Source organism: Pteronotus mesoamericanus, unplaced genomic scaffold, assembly GCF_021234165.1.
Source record: "Pteronotus mesoamericanus isolate MK-2021 breed Mesoamerican mustached bat unplaced genomic scaffold, CSHL_Meso_final contig_74, whole genome shotgun sequence".
NCBI lineage: Eukaryota > Metazoa > Chordata > Mammalia > Chiroptera > Mormoopidae > Pteronotus > Pteronotus mesoamericanus.
In genome coordinates this window covers 25,281,991-25,297,095 of record NW_026555247.1, presented here as the reverse complement: position 1 = coordinate 25,297,095, position 15,105 = coordinate 25,281,991, and the positions used below count along the sequence as shown (strand labels likewise).

The 15,105-nt window shown below is 38.9% G+C and overlaps 1 protein-coding gene across 1 annotated transcript in view; it reads right to left on the bottom strand.

Moving 5' to 3' along the window:
* Positions 1-4,689, bottom strand: part of KATNAL2 (katanin catalytic subunit A1 like 2) — a 61,985-nt gene extending 57,296 nt beyond the window's left edge. Inside the window, 2 exon segments of the mRNA XM_054583862.1 lie at positions 3,960-4,029; positions 4,628-4,689. Of these exon segments, the coding sequence (XP_054439837.1) occupies positions 3,960-4,029; positions 4,628-4,689 (132 nt within the window).
* Positions 4,690-15,105: the final 10,416 nt, after the last annotated feature.

Sequence of the window (15,105 nt, the reverse complement as noted above, 5' to 3'; positions counted from 1 at the left end):
CCAATACCATTCTTATGCATTGATAGCAATTACTGTTTGTTTTAATTGTGTGATCAAATTAAAAACATCAAAGCAATTGTTCCTCAGAGTTTTCTTGCCCTTAGCACATTCTAGAGCATTTTACATGCAAGTTGGAAAAAAGAAAGTAGCAGAAGCTTTTCAGATTGAATACAGTCTTATTTTAATTAAACACTAAATTTAAAGTGGAATAGGAGAAAATTCTCCATCCCCAGATCTTGGCTACCCAAAGATCAGCAGTAGAATCAGCATTACACAAGAGCTGATATTACACATGCCACCCTCAAACTGGGAACTACTGGATCAGAATAGAAATTTTCAAAACAGCCAATGTTTAGTGTGCATATAAGGGACTGAGAAGCGATGCTAAAGCATGATTAGTTTACTGGTAAGAAAAGAAAGTTGCCAGAATCTACTTGGGTCGGGGGAAGGAACTGAAAGGAAAAATTCCGTTATAATTTCCTTGGATGAAGGTGATATGATGATCTCTACACACGGCATAAGGGAGAGGCACCTTATCAAGTTTGGGAAGCAGGCTGACCAAAAATGACAAGTTTGGGTCCTACAGAACAAGAACTTAAGGAGCAGAGAAAGAGAGGCTCATCAAGGAGACTAAGAAGTAAAGTAGAACACTAGGAGATTGTAGTGTGAAAACCAAAAGAGGAGGCATCCCCTAAGGGTAATTAAGAGTGTTGAGCCCTGGCTGGTGTGGCTTTTTTGGGTGGAACACAGGCCTGCGAACTGAAAGGTCACCAGTTCAATTTCTGTTCAGGGCACGTCCCTGGGTTGTGAGCCAGGTAACTGATCGATGTTTCTCTCCCTTTCTTTTTCCCTCTCTCCCCCTCTCTCTAAAAACAAAAAAGAGTTGACACTTGCATATATGGATATCTCAAGACACCAGTACCAAGTTTTGTTTTATTTACTTACTAGATCACAAGTATTTTATAAAAGAATATGATTCAGATAAAGCCAGATAGAAACAATACATAGAGCAAGACCAGAAAGGATGTCTATAAGAAAAAATTAATGGAACTAAGAAACTTCTGGTGAGCTTCACCATATGGAGGAGTTTTCCAGTTGGCAGAATGGCGGAAGGGAAGTATGGGCTGATGGTAGAATAAAGGGAAAGAATGAGGTAGGGAGAAGAAAACCAAATGCTCATTTTCCATAAAAGTGAGTATATTACATTTGAGAATGAAAAGTCAAAATTTCTAAGTATACACTTCCTATTTGAAAGAAGCTTCGAAAGGAGGTAAAAGTGGTTGTTTCGGAGGAGATGCAATCCTGAGGGCAGGGCGCGGTGAAACAGGAGACTCTTTTTTCAAAGTTTGTAGAACTATTATACATTTTAACTATGTGTGACATTCCTTTGTTAAAAATAAAAATTAAATTGAAAAAATACACATATATAAATAGTTTGAAACAACAATAAAATCAACCCAATAAAAAGGAAGTATTCTGGAAATCCTACTACAGTAGATGATGTAAAAGAGCAAAATTCCGGACACCCCATCCACTTTACACCAGTTCACCAGATCACCACACCCACTTTCTCCAGACCCCTCGTCAGCACACTTCCCTGCCCTTAGATCCCAGGAGATGAAGCCATCAAGAAGCATACCTAAGTATTGCTCTCAGCATCATCTAGGGAACAAAACAAGAAATAAATCTGGGCCTCTGCCATTTTTACATAAATTCTGTTTGAGAGGTTATGTTACAGGCAGGAAACAGATAATAATATAAATGAATCACAGTTAAATATCAACTTGTATGGTACAGAGTATATGTCACAGACATGTCAGATCAGAGACAATGTGCATGGAGCAGCGGAAGGCAAAGTGGAAAGTGATGAGGAAGAGGCCAGATGTGGAAATTGGGCCATATTGCTGCAGTGCTCCATGGGTCAAAGTTTGGGGGTTTTAGCCCACATATAATGGTAAGTGAGTAAAAGGATCCCCGCCAATAAGTGACACAGTTTTAAGATAACTCTGATCATTAGGTAAAGAATGGACTGGAGGGAGGCACAAATCAAGAGGGGGGATAGTTCAGAGGATATTAACGATGGTTCAGCTAAGAGGTTATGGTTGAGTGTATCAGGGCCGTGGGTGTGGAGAGACAGGTGCTAAAGACTCATTATAGAAGTAGACTCAGTAAGATTTGTTGCTGTCTTCCTTATGTAGAGGACAGAGGGGAGGGACTAAGAGGAAGAGACAGCCAAGGGTGACTCCCAGCATTCTGATTTGAGCAATTAGGTGGATGGTGGTTTCACTCCCAGATGGAGGAAGAATGAAAAAGAAAGGTATACGTTTTAGCCAGAAAGGTGAAAAGTTAGATATTGGCCCTGGCTGGTGTGTCTCAGTGGATTGAGCGCCAGCCTGAGAACTGAAATGTCACTGGTTCAATTCCCGGTCAGGGTACATGCCAGAGTTGCGGGCCGGATGCCCAGTTGGGGGAGTGTGAGAGGCAACCAATTGATGTTTCTCTCGCACATTGATGTTTCTCTCCCTCTCTTTCTCTCTCTTACCCTCTCTCTTGAAATAAAAAAATACAATCCTTAAGTTAGGTATTGAACAAATTAAGATGCAGATACTTGAGATACCCCACTGGGTTTGTCAAGTAATCAATTGATTCATTGCCCTCTCTGTATCCCATCTTCTGGGACAGCACATGGGTTTGAGGCTCAACTACAAAGTCCATTCTAGAGTCCGTCTGGGGAACTGTTGGCATATAAATGACATTAGAAGTCATGAAAATGCATGAGACCATTTAGGGAAGTGGTTTTCAAACCTGGATTTCAAACCTGTGTGTTTACAGTGCAATTTTCAAGACTCCATCCCAGAACGATTCTGACTCAGTAAGTCTTCAGTGAGGTCCCAGATTCTGCTTTACTAAACGCCAACCTAAGAGGTTCTGATGCTCAGATTGGAATGGACTTAAGTACAATCCAAACCCAAGGAAGTAGCAACAGAAAGTGTAGCCAACCCTCTCCTGAAGTTGAAGAGAAAGAAAGGTTATTATTGTTGGAGGGGAGAAGAGGGATGTGAGGTCAAACATAAATCTTTTTTTTTTTTGTATTATTAGTTTTAGTTTTTTGGTTTGTTTTTTAAGGTGGGAGACACTAGAGCAGTGGTTCATAACATTGGCTACACATTGTAATCATCTGCTGAGTTAAAAAAAAAAAAATCAATGCACCGGTTCCATCCCAAACCAGTAAATCAGAATCTCTGCAGCTGCGCCCAGATAGCAGTATTTTTTTTTTTACTTTAATTTAATTTATCCCCCTCCTACCCTACAAACATTGATTTTACTCCCCCAGTGCCTGGCGTAGAGTATGTCCTCAGTTCATGTACCTTGCTGTAACAAATATTGCTGGCTAGTTAGCAGATGATAGACAAAAGGAAACCACTGTACGTATTGTGAAGTTCATGTAATATTCGTGTGAAAAGGAGTGCAGTCCAATTACTTTACTTTCAAATGGGGGAACTGAAACCCGAAAGGGAATTCCTAAAGTCCCTTGGACTTGGTAGTGGCGAATCAGCACCAGAATCCAGTACCCCACTCTCGGGTCACACCATCCTGCCTTTCAACAATCTTCCTTTTGACCACTCCTCAAACCCACTCATCTATCAAGACTCAGCTTGTCTGGCAATCCCTCCTCTGCGACACCGTACTTCGTCAGTCTCAAACCGATCCTGCCTTCCCTTCAATCTAACCTGTCGTCACTCCCAAACCTGCCTCTGTCCCAGAATCATCAGCATCATGTGATAACCTCAAGCCCGGCCCCCGGACTTTTACTAAAGGACCTAGAGGCCCTCCATGCGCTTGCGCCACTCTGGCGGGGGACTCTGTCACCATAGCAACCAGCGACACACAACTAGGCCTGCTGCAACAAGAGAAGAGGGGTTCCTGATACAGTCCTTTTTATAATTTGCTTTCCTTACCGCTTCCCGTGCCTGATGCGTAACTTTTAGGGCCTGGTAAGAAAGCTCCATCAGGCACTGTGACAGGGCCGGAGAGAAGGGAGAAAAGAAGCCTCCTGCCGATTGACCGGTAAGTACCTCCAAGAAAGGCAGCTCGGGGAAACCTGACGCTTAACTAGCCCGCCCCTTTCAGGATTGGCCAGAGCCTAGACAGGTCAGCCAATCCCTGGGCAAAGATGGATATTTTATCATGCCAATCAATGTTAAAATTAGCATGTTTAATCCAGAGCGTTTGCATGCCACTGACCAATCAGGGTACCGAGAGGGGATGATTGGCAGGACTTGGGGAGCAGGTTGCAATTGTTTTGGTTCTCTTAATTTTGTCTGTAAAATGCAAGTTAATGCAGGTTTATGTGCCATAGAATTTGTCCTTATTTCAGCAGTTGTTCAGATCTTTATGATCCAATGCTTATGTTCCCAAGACTACTTTTGACATCCCTCCTTCTCTAGGTGCCCCTCTCCCGCTCCATTACGGTAAATGTTTGAAGTTCCTGTTTTACTTTGAAATTGGCTATACGTGGTCCACTTAGGCTGAAAAAATGCGGCGGACTTTTTTGTTGTTGTTAGGGCATTATAGGATGCAAACTGTGCATCACACTTTCCCTTCTCCAATTCCTTCCACATCAGACCTACTCTCATAAGAAGTGGACAAATACAGACTTCACATTTTCCTCTGCTCCACTTTCTTCATGTATTAGCTACTCTGCGTCTTCAATGGCTTTCCCTTCTGTCTCTCTCGCTGTGGATTCTATTCTAAACCATTCCTTCTTCATTATCTTCAGCCTTCATCACCCATTCTCTCCCCTCGCGATACAAAAATATTCAGGTCTTCTCAATCTTACCAAAAAAACAAAAACAAACAAACAAACAAACAACCCTCTCATAAGTGTTGAATTGAACCACCTCTCTTCCACTCACTTCGAGCTTTCCGAAAGGACTAGCTGTGCTGTCTTCAGTCACTTCTCATTCCTTTCTCAGCCCATTCTGCTCCTACTCCTCTGAAGCCGTTCTTGCTAAAGTCACTAACAACTTCCTAATTAGAAAATCCAGTTAGAGATTTTTTCACTCTTTATCCTACTTAAATTTAGCATCATTTGAAATTATTGACCATTCCCTTATTCATAGAAATAGCTATAATTTATTTAACACCTATAGCACCAGATAATGTACTATGTGATTTATGTGGTTATCTAATTTAATCATAACACCCCATGGAGAAGTTGTTAATACTCCCAGTTTACAGTTGTAGAAACAGGCTTATTCTATTGTTCACATGATTTTCTTTGCAGGAGGACACCAAACCCACTGAGCCACACTGGTCAGGATTATTGTTGACATAGTTTTCAAAAAGTTATCAACATGACTGATATGAACAGACATGTCAAAGATTTTACCTAACTCATTGCAGGAGCCAATGAGATGGCAAAGCCGGTTTAAAGAACATTTTGAGAAACTGGATATTTATAGGCATTTTAAGGAAACAATGTTAGAATAAAATTGCTAGGTTAGATACAAAACTGGTTAAAATTCTACAGGGCAATCAAACCATAACTTTTTAAATTTCCTTTTGTGATGGACATAGATACATTCCTCTACTTTTGGCCATTTACATTTAATTTTAACTAATTAAATTAAGTTAAAAATTCAGTTCTTCAGTCAGACTAACCACATTTCAAGTATTGAGTCATCACATGTAACTAATGGCTAATATATTGGACAACACAGCTATAGAACATTTCCATCATTGCAGAAAGTCCTGTTGGATAGTTCTAGTCCTCTTGCTTGAGTATAACATTGAAAGGACATGCTGTACTCTGTTTTGCCTTTTTTGCAAATTTAATGTAATTTTTTCTGAAGGCTCTCTCTCACATGACCAGTGGCTTTCAAACTTTTATAACCAAGACCCACATTAAGAAATAATTTTTTGTCAACTATTTAACAAGAGAGACAAGAATACCCTCTTCAATGTGTTGTTTGAAAACTGGATATTCAAGGCAAAAGAATGAAATTGTACCCCTACCTTATATTACTCACAAAAATTAATTTGAAATGGATTAAGGACTTAAATGTAAGACCTCAAACTGAAAAATTCCTAAAACATAGAGGAAAAGCTCAACATCAGTCTTGCCAATTATTTTTTTTTTTTAAATATGGCACTAAAAGCAGAAGCAACAAAAGCAAAAAGCCAGTGCGTGAAACTACATCCAAAGAGAAAGTTTCTGCACGACAAAGCAAATGATCAACAAAATGAAAAGACAACTTACAGAATGGGAGAAAATATTTGCAAATCATCTTTCTGATAAGGGGTTAGTATCCAAAATATTTAAGGAATTTTTATATTTTAAATCCAATTTTAAAATGGGCAGAGGACTTGAATAGACATTTTTCCAAAGAAGACATACAAATGGCCAACAAGTACATGAAGAAATACCCAACATTATTAATCATAAAGGAAATGCAAATCAAAACCACAATGTGATCTCACCTCACACCTGTTAGGAGCTATTACTGAAGAGACAAGAGAAAACAAATATAGAAGAGGAAACACTTGTGCACTATCGGTAAGAATGAAAATTAGTGCGGCCACTGTGGAAGTTTCTCAAAACAGTTAAAAATAGAACTACCATATCATTCTACAATTCCACTTCTGGAACTATATCAGAAAGAAGATAAATCATTATTTTGAAAGAAACCCACACCTCCACATTCAAAGCAGCATTATTTATAATAGCCAAGACATGGAAACAGCCTAAGAGTACAAATGATTATGGAAATACATTTTTAAAATTCTGAAAGAAAAGCATATTGTCAACTTAGAATTCTATATCCAGTGAAAATATTCTTCAGAAGTTAAGGTGACTTTGAAAGGCCGATGGGTAGGAGCTAGGAGGTCAGAAAGAGGCTATGGAAATAGTCTAGATGAGAAATAATAGGACAGGGACAATGAAGACTGAGAAAGGAGACTCTCAGGGGAGATCTTTAGAGATCACCTGATGACTCAGTGACCCCTAGAGTTTTCTAGAATAGAGATCTTATCACACTACTACTTGCAAAATCCTGTGTGGTGGCCCAGGGCATCCAAACCCCTCATCTTGACATGTATGTCCCTACGAATTTCATCTCACCCTGTCTTAAAATTTTTTTTAATTATAGCTAATGCTTTAAAAAGAAAAAAAACAAAAGCAAAAGCATAAGCTTTTTCATTTAAGAAAGGAACTGTATTTTCCTCACTGAAATTCTCTGCTATCCAAATTTGTTGGGCTAAGGCAGGGTTTCTCAAACGTGGCACTATTGGCACCTTGAGCTAGATAATTCTTTTTTGTGGGGAAACCATGCATTGTAGGATGTTTAATGGCATCCCTGGCCTCTCTCCACTAGATACCAGTACATACCCCAAATTGTGACAATGAAAAAAGGCTCCAGACATTGCCGAGTGCCAAATGTCCCACAAGGGGTGAAATTGCCCCTAGGATAAAACCATTTTTTCTCAAAAAAATAAAAAAATAAAAAACCACCATACTTATTTAGTTTAACATGTCCTTTGATCTTAAGAGAAAGATATCAGGCCCTAGCTGATGTGGCTCAGTGGATTGAGCACGAGCATGTGAACCAAAACGTTGCTGGTATATTCCCGGTCAGGGCCCATGCCTGGGTTACAGTCCAGGTCCCCAGCTGGGGATGTGTGAGAGGCAATGGATCAATGTATCTCTCACACACATTGATGTTTCTCTCCCTCTCTTTCTCCCCCCTTCCCCTCTCTCTAAATGTAAGTAAATAAAATCTTTTTTAAAAAAGAAAAAGATGTCAAAAGAAAACCTAAGACATATACATAAGTAAGCACCCCCACCCCCCAACCAGATAACATCATCATCATCATCATCATCATCATCATCACCATCATCATGGTGGCAAAATTCCACTAAATAGATAAATTTATCTTTACTTCTGGAAGATATTTCTGTGTCCCATTCCACATCCTCTTCCTCTCAAAGGCCACTTGGATTTTCAGATTAGCAGCTCTTCACAACCAGCCCCTGAACCTTGGCTTTTCTTTTTCATGCTCTTTAACATGGGTGCGTTTTTCAGCGTGCCAGGAAAGATCACATAGAGGATCTTGCTACCACAAGTGTACACCTGTTCCAGCTGTGCCGCTCAGCATCCCTGTGGGGGACTGCAGTGTTTGACATCTGGCAGTTCCTGTTGTCTGTTGCATGAGCTTCCCACCATTTACCTTGCAGTTTCTGTTGTCTGTTTTATGAGCTTCCCACTATACATCTTGCAAATGTTTGTCTCACATTCACAAAGTGGCCCCCTGGCCGGTGCCACGGGGACTCCAGGGACTGTGAAGGCCTGAGGTGAGCAAAGGCAGGCTCCATGCTCTCCAAATGGGTTTTTAAACTGTATCAATTTATTGCTTGCTAAGCTATTAATACCCACAAAGAAAAGAGACTCTCCCCTCTAAGAAAATTTTCTTTTCCCTCCTTTTGTAAAACACATTGTAATTTCTTATGCTTGAGTTTTAAAATATTGTTTAAATAATTAGCAAAGTACCAAAATTGTGTCTGGTGTGCACAGTAATGATGTTTCCAAGCTTACCACTGTTTCTTAAGGCTATTATTTTCCAAGGTATTGAAAAACAGAGTCCAACTTGGAGAAAACGAGTAATTTCACTTTTTTTTCTCTTACAGCAAGGATGTTTTAGTGGGTGAATTCTAAGTGTTTTTTAGTCATAAACTTTTTGTTTTATTGATTACTGTCTTCAAATCATACATTAATCCATCAGTCCTTACCCTTTCTCTCTGATAGCCTCTCCCCAAGTAAACCTTCTGGAATTCTGTATTCACAACCTCACTTAAATGTCAACCTTCTTCACCCTGGCTGGTGTGGCTCAGTGGATTGAATGCCAGCCTACGAGCCAAGAGGTCACAGGTTCCATTCCCAGCCACAGCACATGCCTGGGTTACAGGTTAGATCCCCAGTAGGTGATGCATGAGAAGCAACCACACATTGACGTTTCTCTCCCTCTCTTCCCTCTCCCTTCCCCTCTCTCTAAAAGTAAATAAGTAAAATCTTTAAAAAAAAAAAGTCAACAGTCTTCAGCAGAGCTGTTCTAGACATGCAAGAGTGAGTGGGAGTTTTCAAGAATGACAGGAAATGCACCTGCCTTACTGCAAACCCCAGGACAGTCAACTATAAGTCATATCTAAATGTATATTGTTAAACCTCCTTTTTCTTATGTTATTAAGAAATGTAGCTTGTCATTCTTTAAAAACTCTCAATTCTCTCAATGGAAAGAAAAAAAGGTTTTTTTTAAAGATTTTATTTATTCTATTTTTAGAGAGAGAGGAAGAAAGAGAGGGAGAGAAACCTCAGTGTGTGGTTACCTGCCATGCATCCTCCCACTGGGGACCTGGCCCGCAACCCAGGCCTGTGCCCTGACTGGGAATCAAACCAGCGACCCTTTGGTTTGCAGGCCAGCATTCAATCCATGAGCCACACCACCAGGGTGAGCAAAAGCTTTCATCATACACACATTCTATGTTGGTATAAATCTCTCTCTTTCAATAATTGTTGATACGTAAGTATAAAGAGCTTTCATTGGCGTTTGCCCAAAACAAGTGAAGTCTGGTGTTGTCACTGTTAACAGTGTCATTTTCTAATTTACCAGAAATGATATCAAAATGTTTGCCTGTCCTAACTTCATCTCCGCAGCAGTCCTCTTGCTGTCCTTCCTTACAGCCACACGTAGCTGTTCAGAGCCCCTCTTGAGAGTTAACCAGGCCGGGACTGGAATCTTTCCTGCTCTGTGACTTTAGGAAGGGTATCGGACCTGTTCAGGCCTCGTGTCCTTATCTGTAAAGTGGGAACAGTAATGCATCTCACAGTGTTGCATGGGAAAGACTATCTTAGGTTTCCTTGATTAAGAGATTGTTTGCCTTTTTTGGTTTTAGGAGAATGAATAATCAACAAAACGAAGAAATCTATCCATATTAGTTTTAAAAATGAAGGAAATAGATATAATTTCCTTCAAGGATAGATGGTAACTTGCGTCATTAAAGCCAAGGAAACACTGAGCACCAAGGTTCAGGAAGGGCAGTACAAGTGCAGCTTCAAGGCCCTCTGCAGCTGTTTCTTTCACTCAAAAATGTCCTGCCTTTAACATGACTCATCTTCGAACTTCCTTAGTCTGCCCATCTCTTAGCACGAATTTTCAAAAAACAGAATCTAATTGATTCCCCAGGCTAAAGACCGGCTTTTCTCAGCCAGCATTCCAACCAAATCCAATCAATTACGTCTAGGGAGGAGGCTCCCATGACACAAATAGGTTTGTGGGGACTATGAGGAGAGCAAGGCTGACATGTACCCCCAAAAGTATGTGGTTCCCGTGCTAAGAAATGCCTGGACATGAGGTGAATTTAGTGCATCTTAGGTATTGTTATTGTTGATAGAGTGCTGAGTAATTTTCAACTTCCATATGTTTTATTACACCATTGTTTTTTGGGGTTGTTTTTTTTTACCACTGAAATGTCATTCCTCCGCATTTTGTTTTTGTATTTATAGAGAGAGGGGAGGGGAGGGAGGAAAAGAGGGGTAGAAACATTGATGTGTAAGAGAAACATCCACTGTGACCAGTTGCCTCTCATATCCCCCAAACAGGGACCTGGCCTTCAGCTGGGGACCTGGCACGCACCCAGGAACATGCCCGGATAGAGGAATCAAACCAGCAACCTTTCAGCTCTCAGGCCAGTGCTCAATCCACTGAGCCACACCGGCCCTTTTGAATGAAAATTAAATCATTCAGTTATTCATTCATTTAGAAAATATTTATATCATACTTAATATGAGTCAAACCATGTTCTCGGCAATGGTGATATAGTAGAGAACAGTTCCTGCTCTGAAGGAATTTATAGTCTAGTGAGGGCTGGGATTACAGGAGAAACTACCATGAATTATTATAATTCATGAATTAATATAATTTTGGATAGTGAGAAATTCCAAAGGAAAGTAATCAGTAGGAGGAGATAAATAGTGATTGTGGGGGAAGAGTGAGGGCTAAATGTGGGCAATAAAACTAGGGCCTGTGGACTGTGATAAGGAGGTTTTTATTTTTAGAGTGATACAAACCCGTTGAAAGGTTTTGAGTAGGTGGGTGGTGAGATCAGATTTACACTTATAAGATCTCATTCTGACTGTCCCATGGAGAATGGTTGTAGGGGAGCAAGATAGAAAGAAAGAAAACTAGAGACTACTGCTGTCAGCCGGGACAAGGCGGGCGGCAGCGGTGAAGCAGCGAAGACGGATTGCATCTAGGGTAGATTTGGTGTTTTATTACGGAATCTTTCAAGCATACACATGTAGAGAATAATAAATTGGTATATGCAGCTTCCAATTCTGTCATATCTTGACATTTGGCCACATTTGCAACAGATTTTTTATTTTTTTAAGAAAGAGAACTTTATATATATAGTCAAGTTCCCCAAAATAGCCCTCAGGTCCCATTTCCTTCTCCTTGGAGGTAGCCCTGTTCTGGTTTTCATAGTCATCATTCACGTGTGTTTTTTAACTTCTATCACATAGGTATATATCTGTAAAGATACAGCATTATTTTATATTTTTGAAAAATTTATATAAAGGGCATATACATTTTTTTCAAGTTGATTTTTTCATTTAACATTGTTTTGGGGATTCGTCCATGTTCTCATACATAGCTCTGGCTTATTCATTTTTTTTCTTATTCTATACATTGGATTCTTTTGCAGGAACATGCCACAATGCATATATACACTTTCTTCTTGATGGGCAAAATAAGTTGGTTTAAAATTTTCACTGTTACGAACAATGATGTAATAAATATCTTTGTACAGCCCTGGCTTGTGTGGCTCAATGGATTGAGTGCTGGCCTGTGAACCAAAGGGTCTCCAGTTCGATTCCTCATCAGGACACAAGCCTTGGTTGTGGGCCGGGTCCCCAGTCTGGGGCGTGTGAGAGGCAACCACCCATTGATGCTTCTCTCCCTCTCTTTCTCCCTCCCTTCTGCTCTCTCTCAAAATAAATAAATAAATCTTTTAAAAAATGATAAATATACTTGTATATACCTTGTAGTGCACATGTACATGAATATGGGTTTCTCTGGGTTAGTGTTTCCTAAACTTTTCAGGTCGTAACACACAAAGAAAATGATAAAATTTTGGTGGCATGTTAATAAGCTGGAGGGGATTTATAACCAGTTCTGCCGCTTGGTGGAAAAGCTCACCATTAATTACAAGAAAAAATGGGCCACTAAAGTATTAAGGTAAATGTAAAATATTAAATTTGTATAAACTTTCCAAATAAAACCTTTCAAAAGTTTTAATGAAAAGCTTGAGAGCACTTCTATGAAGAGATATGTTTGAAATATCTATACTTCCTGATTAATATATTTTAATGACAATGTCTTCAAATTCTTTAGATACAATTAAGAAATTTTACATGTTTACAATCGTTCAAAAGTTGAAATTATATTTTTAAAATCTAATAGCCATTCTTTTTCTCTCATTAACACATATAATTTTGAAAGCCTTTCTGATAAGTAAAATAGGCTTTAGATTCCAGTTGTAAACGTAGTACAGAGAGTTCCATATATCCATCCACTTCCTTTGTTATTAACAACTTGTATTAATATGGTATATACAGCACAAGCAATGAACAAATATTGACACATTATTATTAACTAAAGCTCATACTTTATTCAGATTTCCTTAGTTCTCTGTTAAAATCCTTTTTTTATTTTAGGGTCCTAGGCAAAATACCACATCACATTTCGTTGTTAGGTCTTCTTAGGTTCCTCTTTGTTGTACCTGTTTTTCTGATTTTTCTTGTTTTTGATGGCCTTGGCACTTTTAAAAAACACTGGTCAGGTAGTTTGTAGAATGCCCCTTAACTGGAATTTGTCTGACTTTTTTCTCATGTTTAAACTGCAATTACGGTTTTTTGAGCAGAAGATCACAGAGGTAAAGTGTCATTCTTATTACATCATATCAAGGGTATATACTGTTATCATATCTCATGAAAACTTGGAGATGATACAAAAGAAACTGTCTCATTACAATCTCTGTGATAGAGAAGTGAATGAAAAACAGACTTGTAGCAGCTCCTCGCAGACCTCCCATGTTGGTTTTTAGTCATTTGATCTTGTTAGCTGACATACCTGGTGATTTTTGAGTAAATGACAAGCTCTGTGTATGAATTATATGTTAGTTTTCCCTTTCATTAATTTCTTCTCTTATGTTGAATATGCTCTTTCTCTTACTTTCCTGGGCTTTATTTTTCTGCTCTGTTTCTTAAAATTGTTTATTAGATCAACTGAGTGCCGGCCTTTTCTCTTTCATAACATATACATTTAAGGTTTTAAATTTCTCGGTAACCATGACTTTAGATACAACTTACAATTTTTTTTTATGTGTGACCATGGCATCATGGTTATACTTTTTGAAAGCCTATCTGTGAGAGGTGCATTCTGAAGTATTTTCTGGTAAAATGTAATGATGAGTGCAATCAGATTTAGTCGAATTTTTGTTGTTGTTGAAATTTTTGAGTTTTTTTCAAGACTTTATTTATTTATTTTTAGACAGAAGGGAAGGGAGTAAGAAAGAGAGGGAGAGAAACATCAAAGTGTGGTTGCCTCTCATGTGCTCCCTACTGGGGACCTGGCGCGTAACCCAGGCATGTGCCCTGACTGGGAATCGAACTGGTTACCCTTTGGTTCTCTGGCCAGCGCTCAATCCACTGAGCCACACCAGCCAGGGCACAACTTACAAATTTTAATATGAGTGTTTTTAATGTCATTCAGGTAAAAAGCTTTACAATTTTCATTGTAACATCTTTTTAAAGTCACAGATTATTTAGAAGGGTATTTCTTATTTCCCAAAAATACAGTGATTTTTTTTTTTAGTTATTTATTATTGATTTTTAGCTTAATTGTGCACAGAATATAGTCAATACGATTTCAGCCCTTTAAAATTGTTGAAACTCAACAACAGAACAATAAACAACTGATTAGAAATTGGGTAAAAGTTTTGAATAGAGATTTCTCTAAAGAAGATATACAAATGGCAAATAAGCACATGAAAAAATGTTCAACATCACTAGTCATTAGGAAATGCATATCAAGACCATGAGGAATGACCTAACACCCATTAGGACAGCTACTATTAAAACCAGAAAATACCGAGTGTTGATGAGGATGTGGAGTAACTGAAACCCTTGTTCATTGCTGGTGGGACTGTAAAACAGTGCAGCCACCTTGAAAAACACTATGGCAGTTCCTCAAAAAATTAAAAATAGAATCATCATATGATCCAACAATCCCATTTCTGGATATATATCCCAAGGAATTGAAAGCAGGGTCTTGAAGGATATTTGTACACTCATGTTAATAGTAGCATTATTCACAATAGCTAAAAGGTGGAAGCAATGTGCTATGGACTGAATGTCTAAGTCCTTTTGGGATCCACGTGTTGAAGCTCTAAATCTCCAGTGTGATGGCATTTGGAGGTGGGGCATTTGGGAGGTAATTGGATTTAGTGGAGATCATGAGGGTAGAGGCCCTATCATGGCATTAATGTCCTTTTAAGAGGATGAAGAGACCAGAACTCCCTTTTCCCACCACGTTAAGATACAAGAGAGCGGCCATCTGCAAACCTGGACACAGGCCCTCATCAGACACAATCTGCTGGCATCTGCAATCCTTGATCTTGAATTTCCCAGCCTCCAGAACTGTGAGAAATAAATATTTGTTGTTTAAACCACTCAGTATGTTATTTTAGTAGTCTGGACTGATTAAAACATAATCTCAATGTTCATTGACAGATAAATGAATAACAAATATGCTATGTATATACTGTGGAATATTATTTAGCCTTAGAAAGGAAAAGAGTCTGTCACATTCTACAACATGAATAAACTTTGAAGATACTATGCTAACAGAAATAAACCAGTCACAAAAAGACAATCACTGTATAATTCTACCTATATGAGGTACCTGGTCAAATTCATGGTTGCCAGGGTCTGTGAAAAGGAAAGAACAGGGAATTATTGATTAATGAGTAAAGTTTCAGTTGTGATGGAT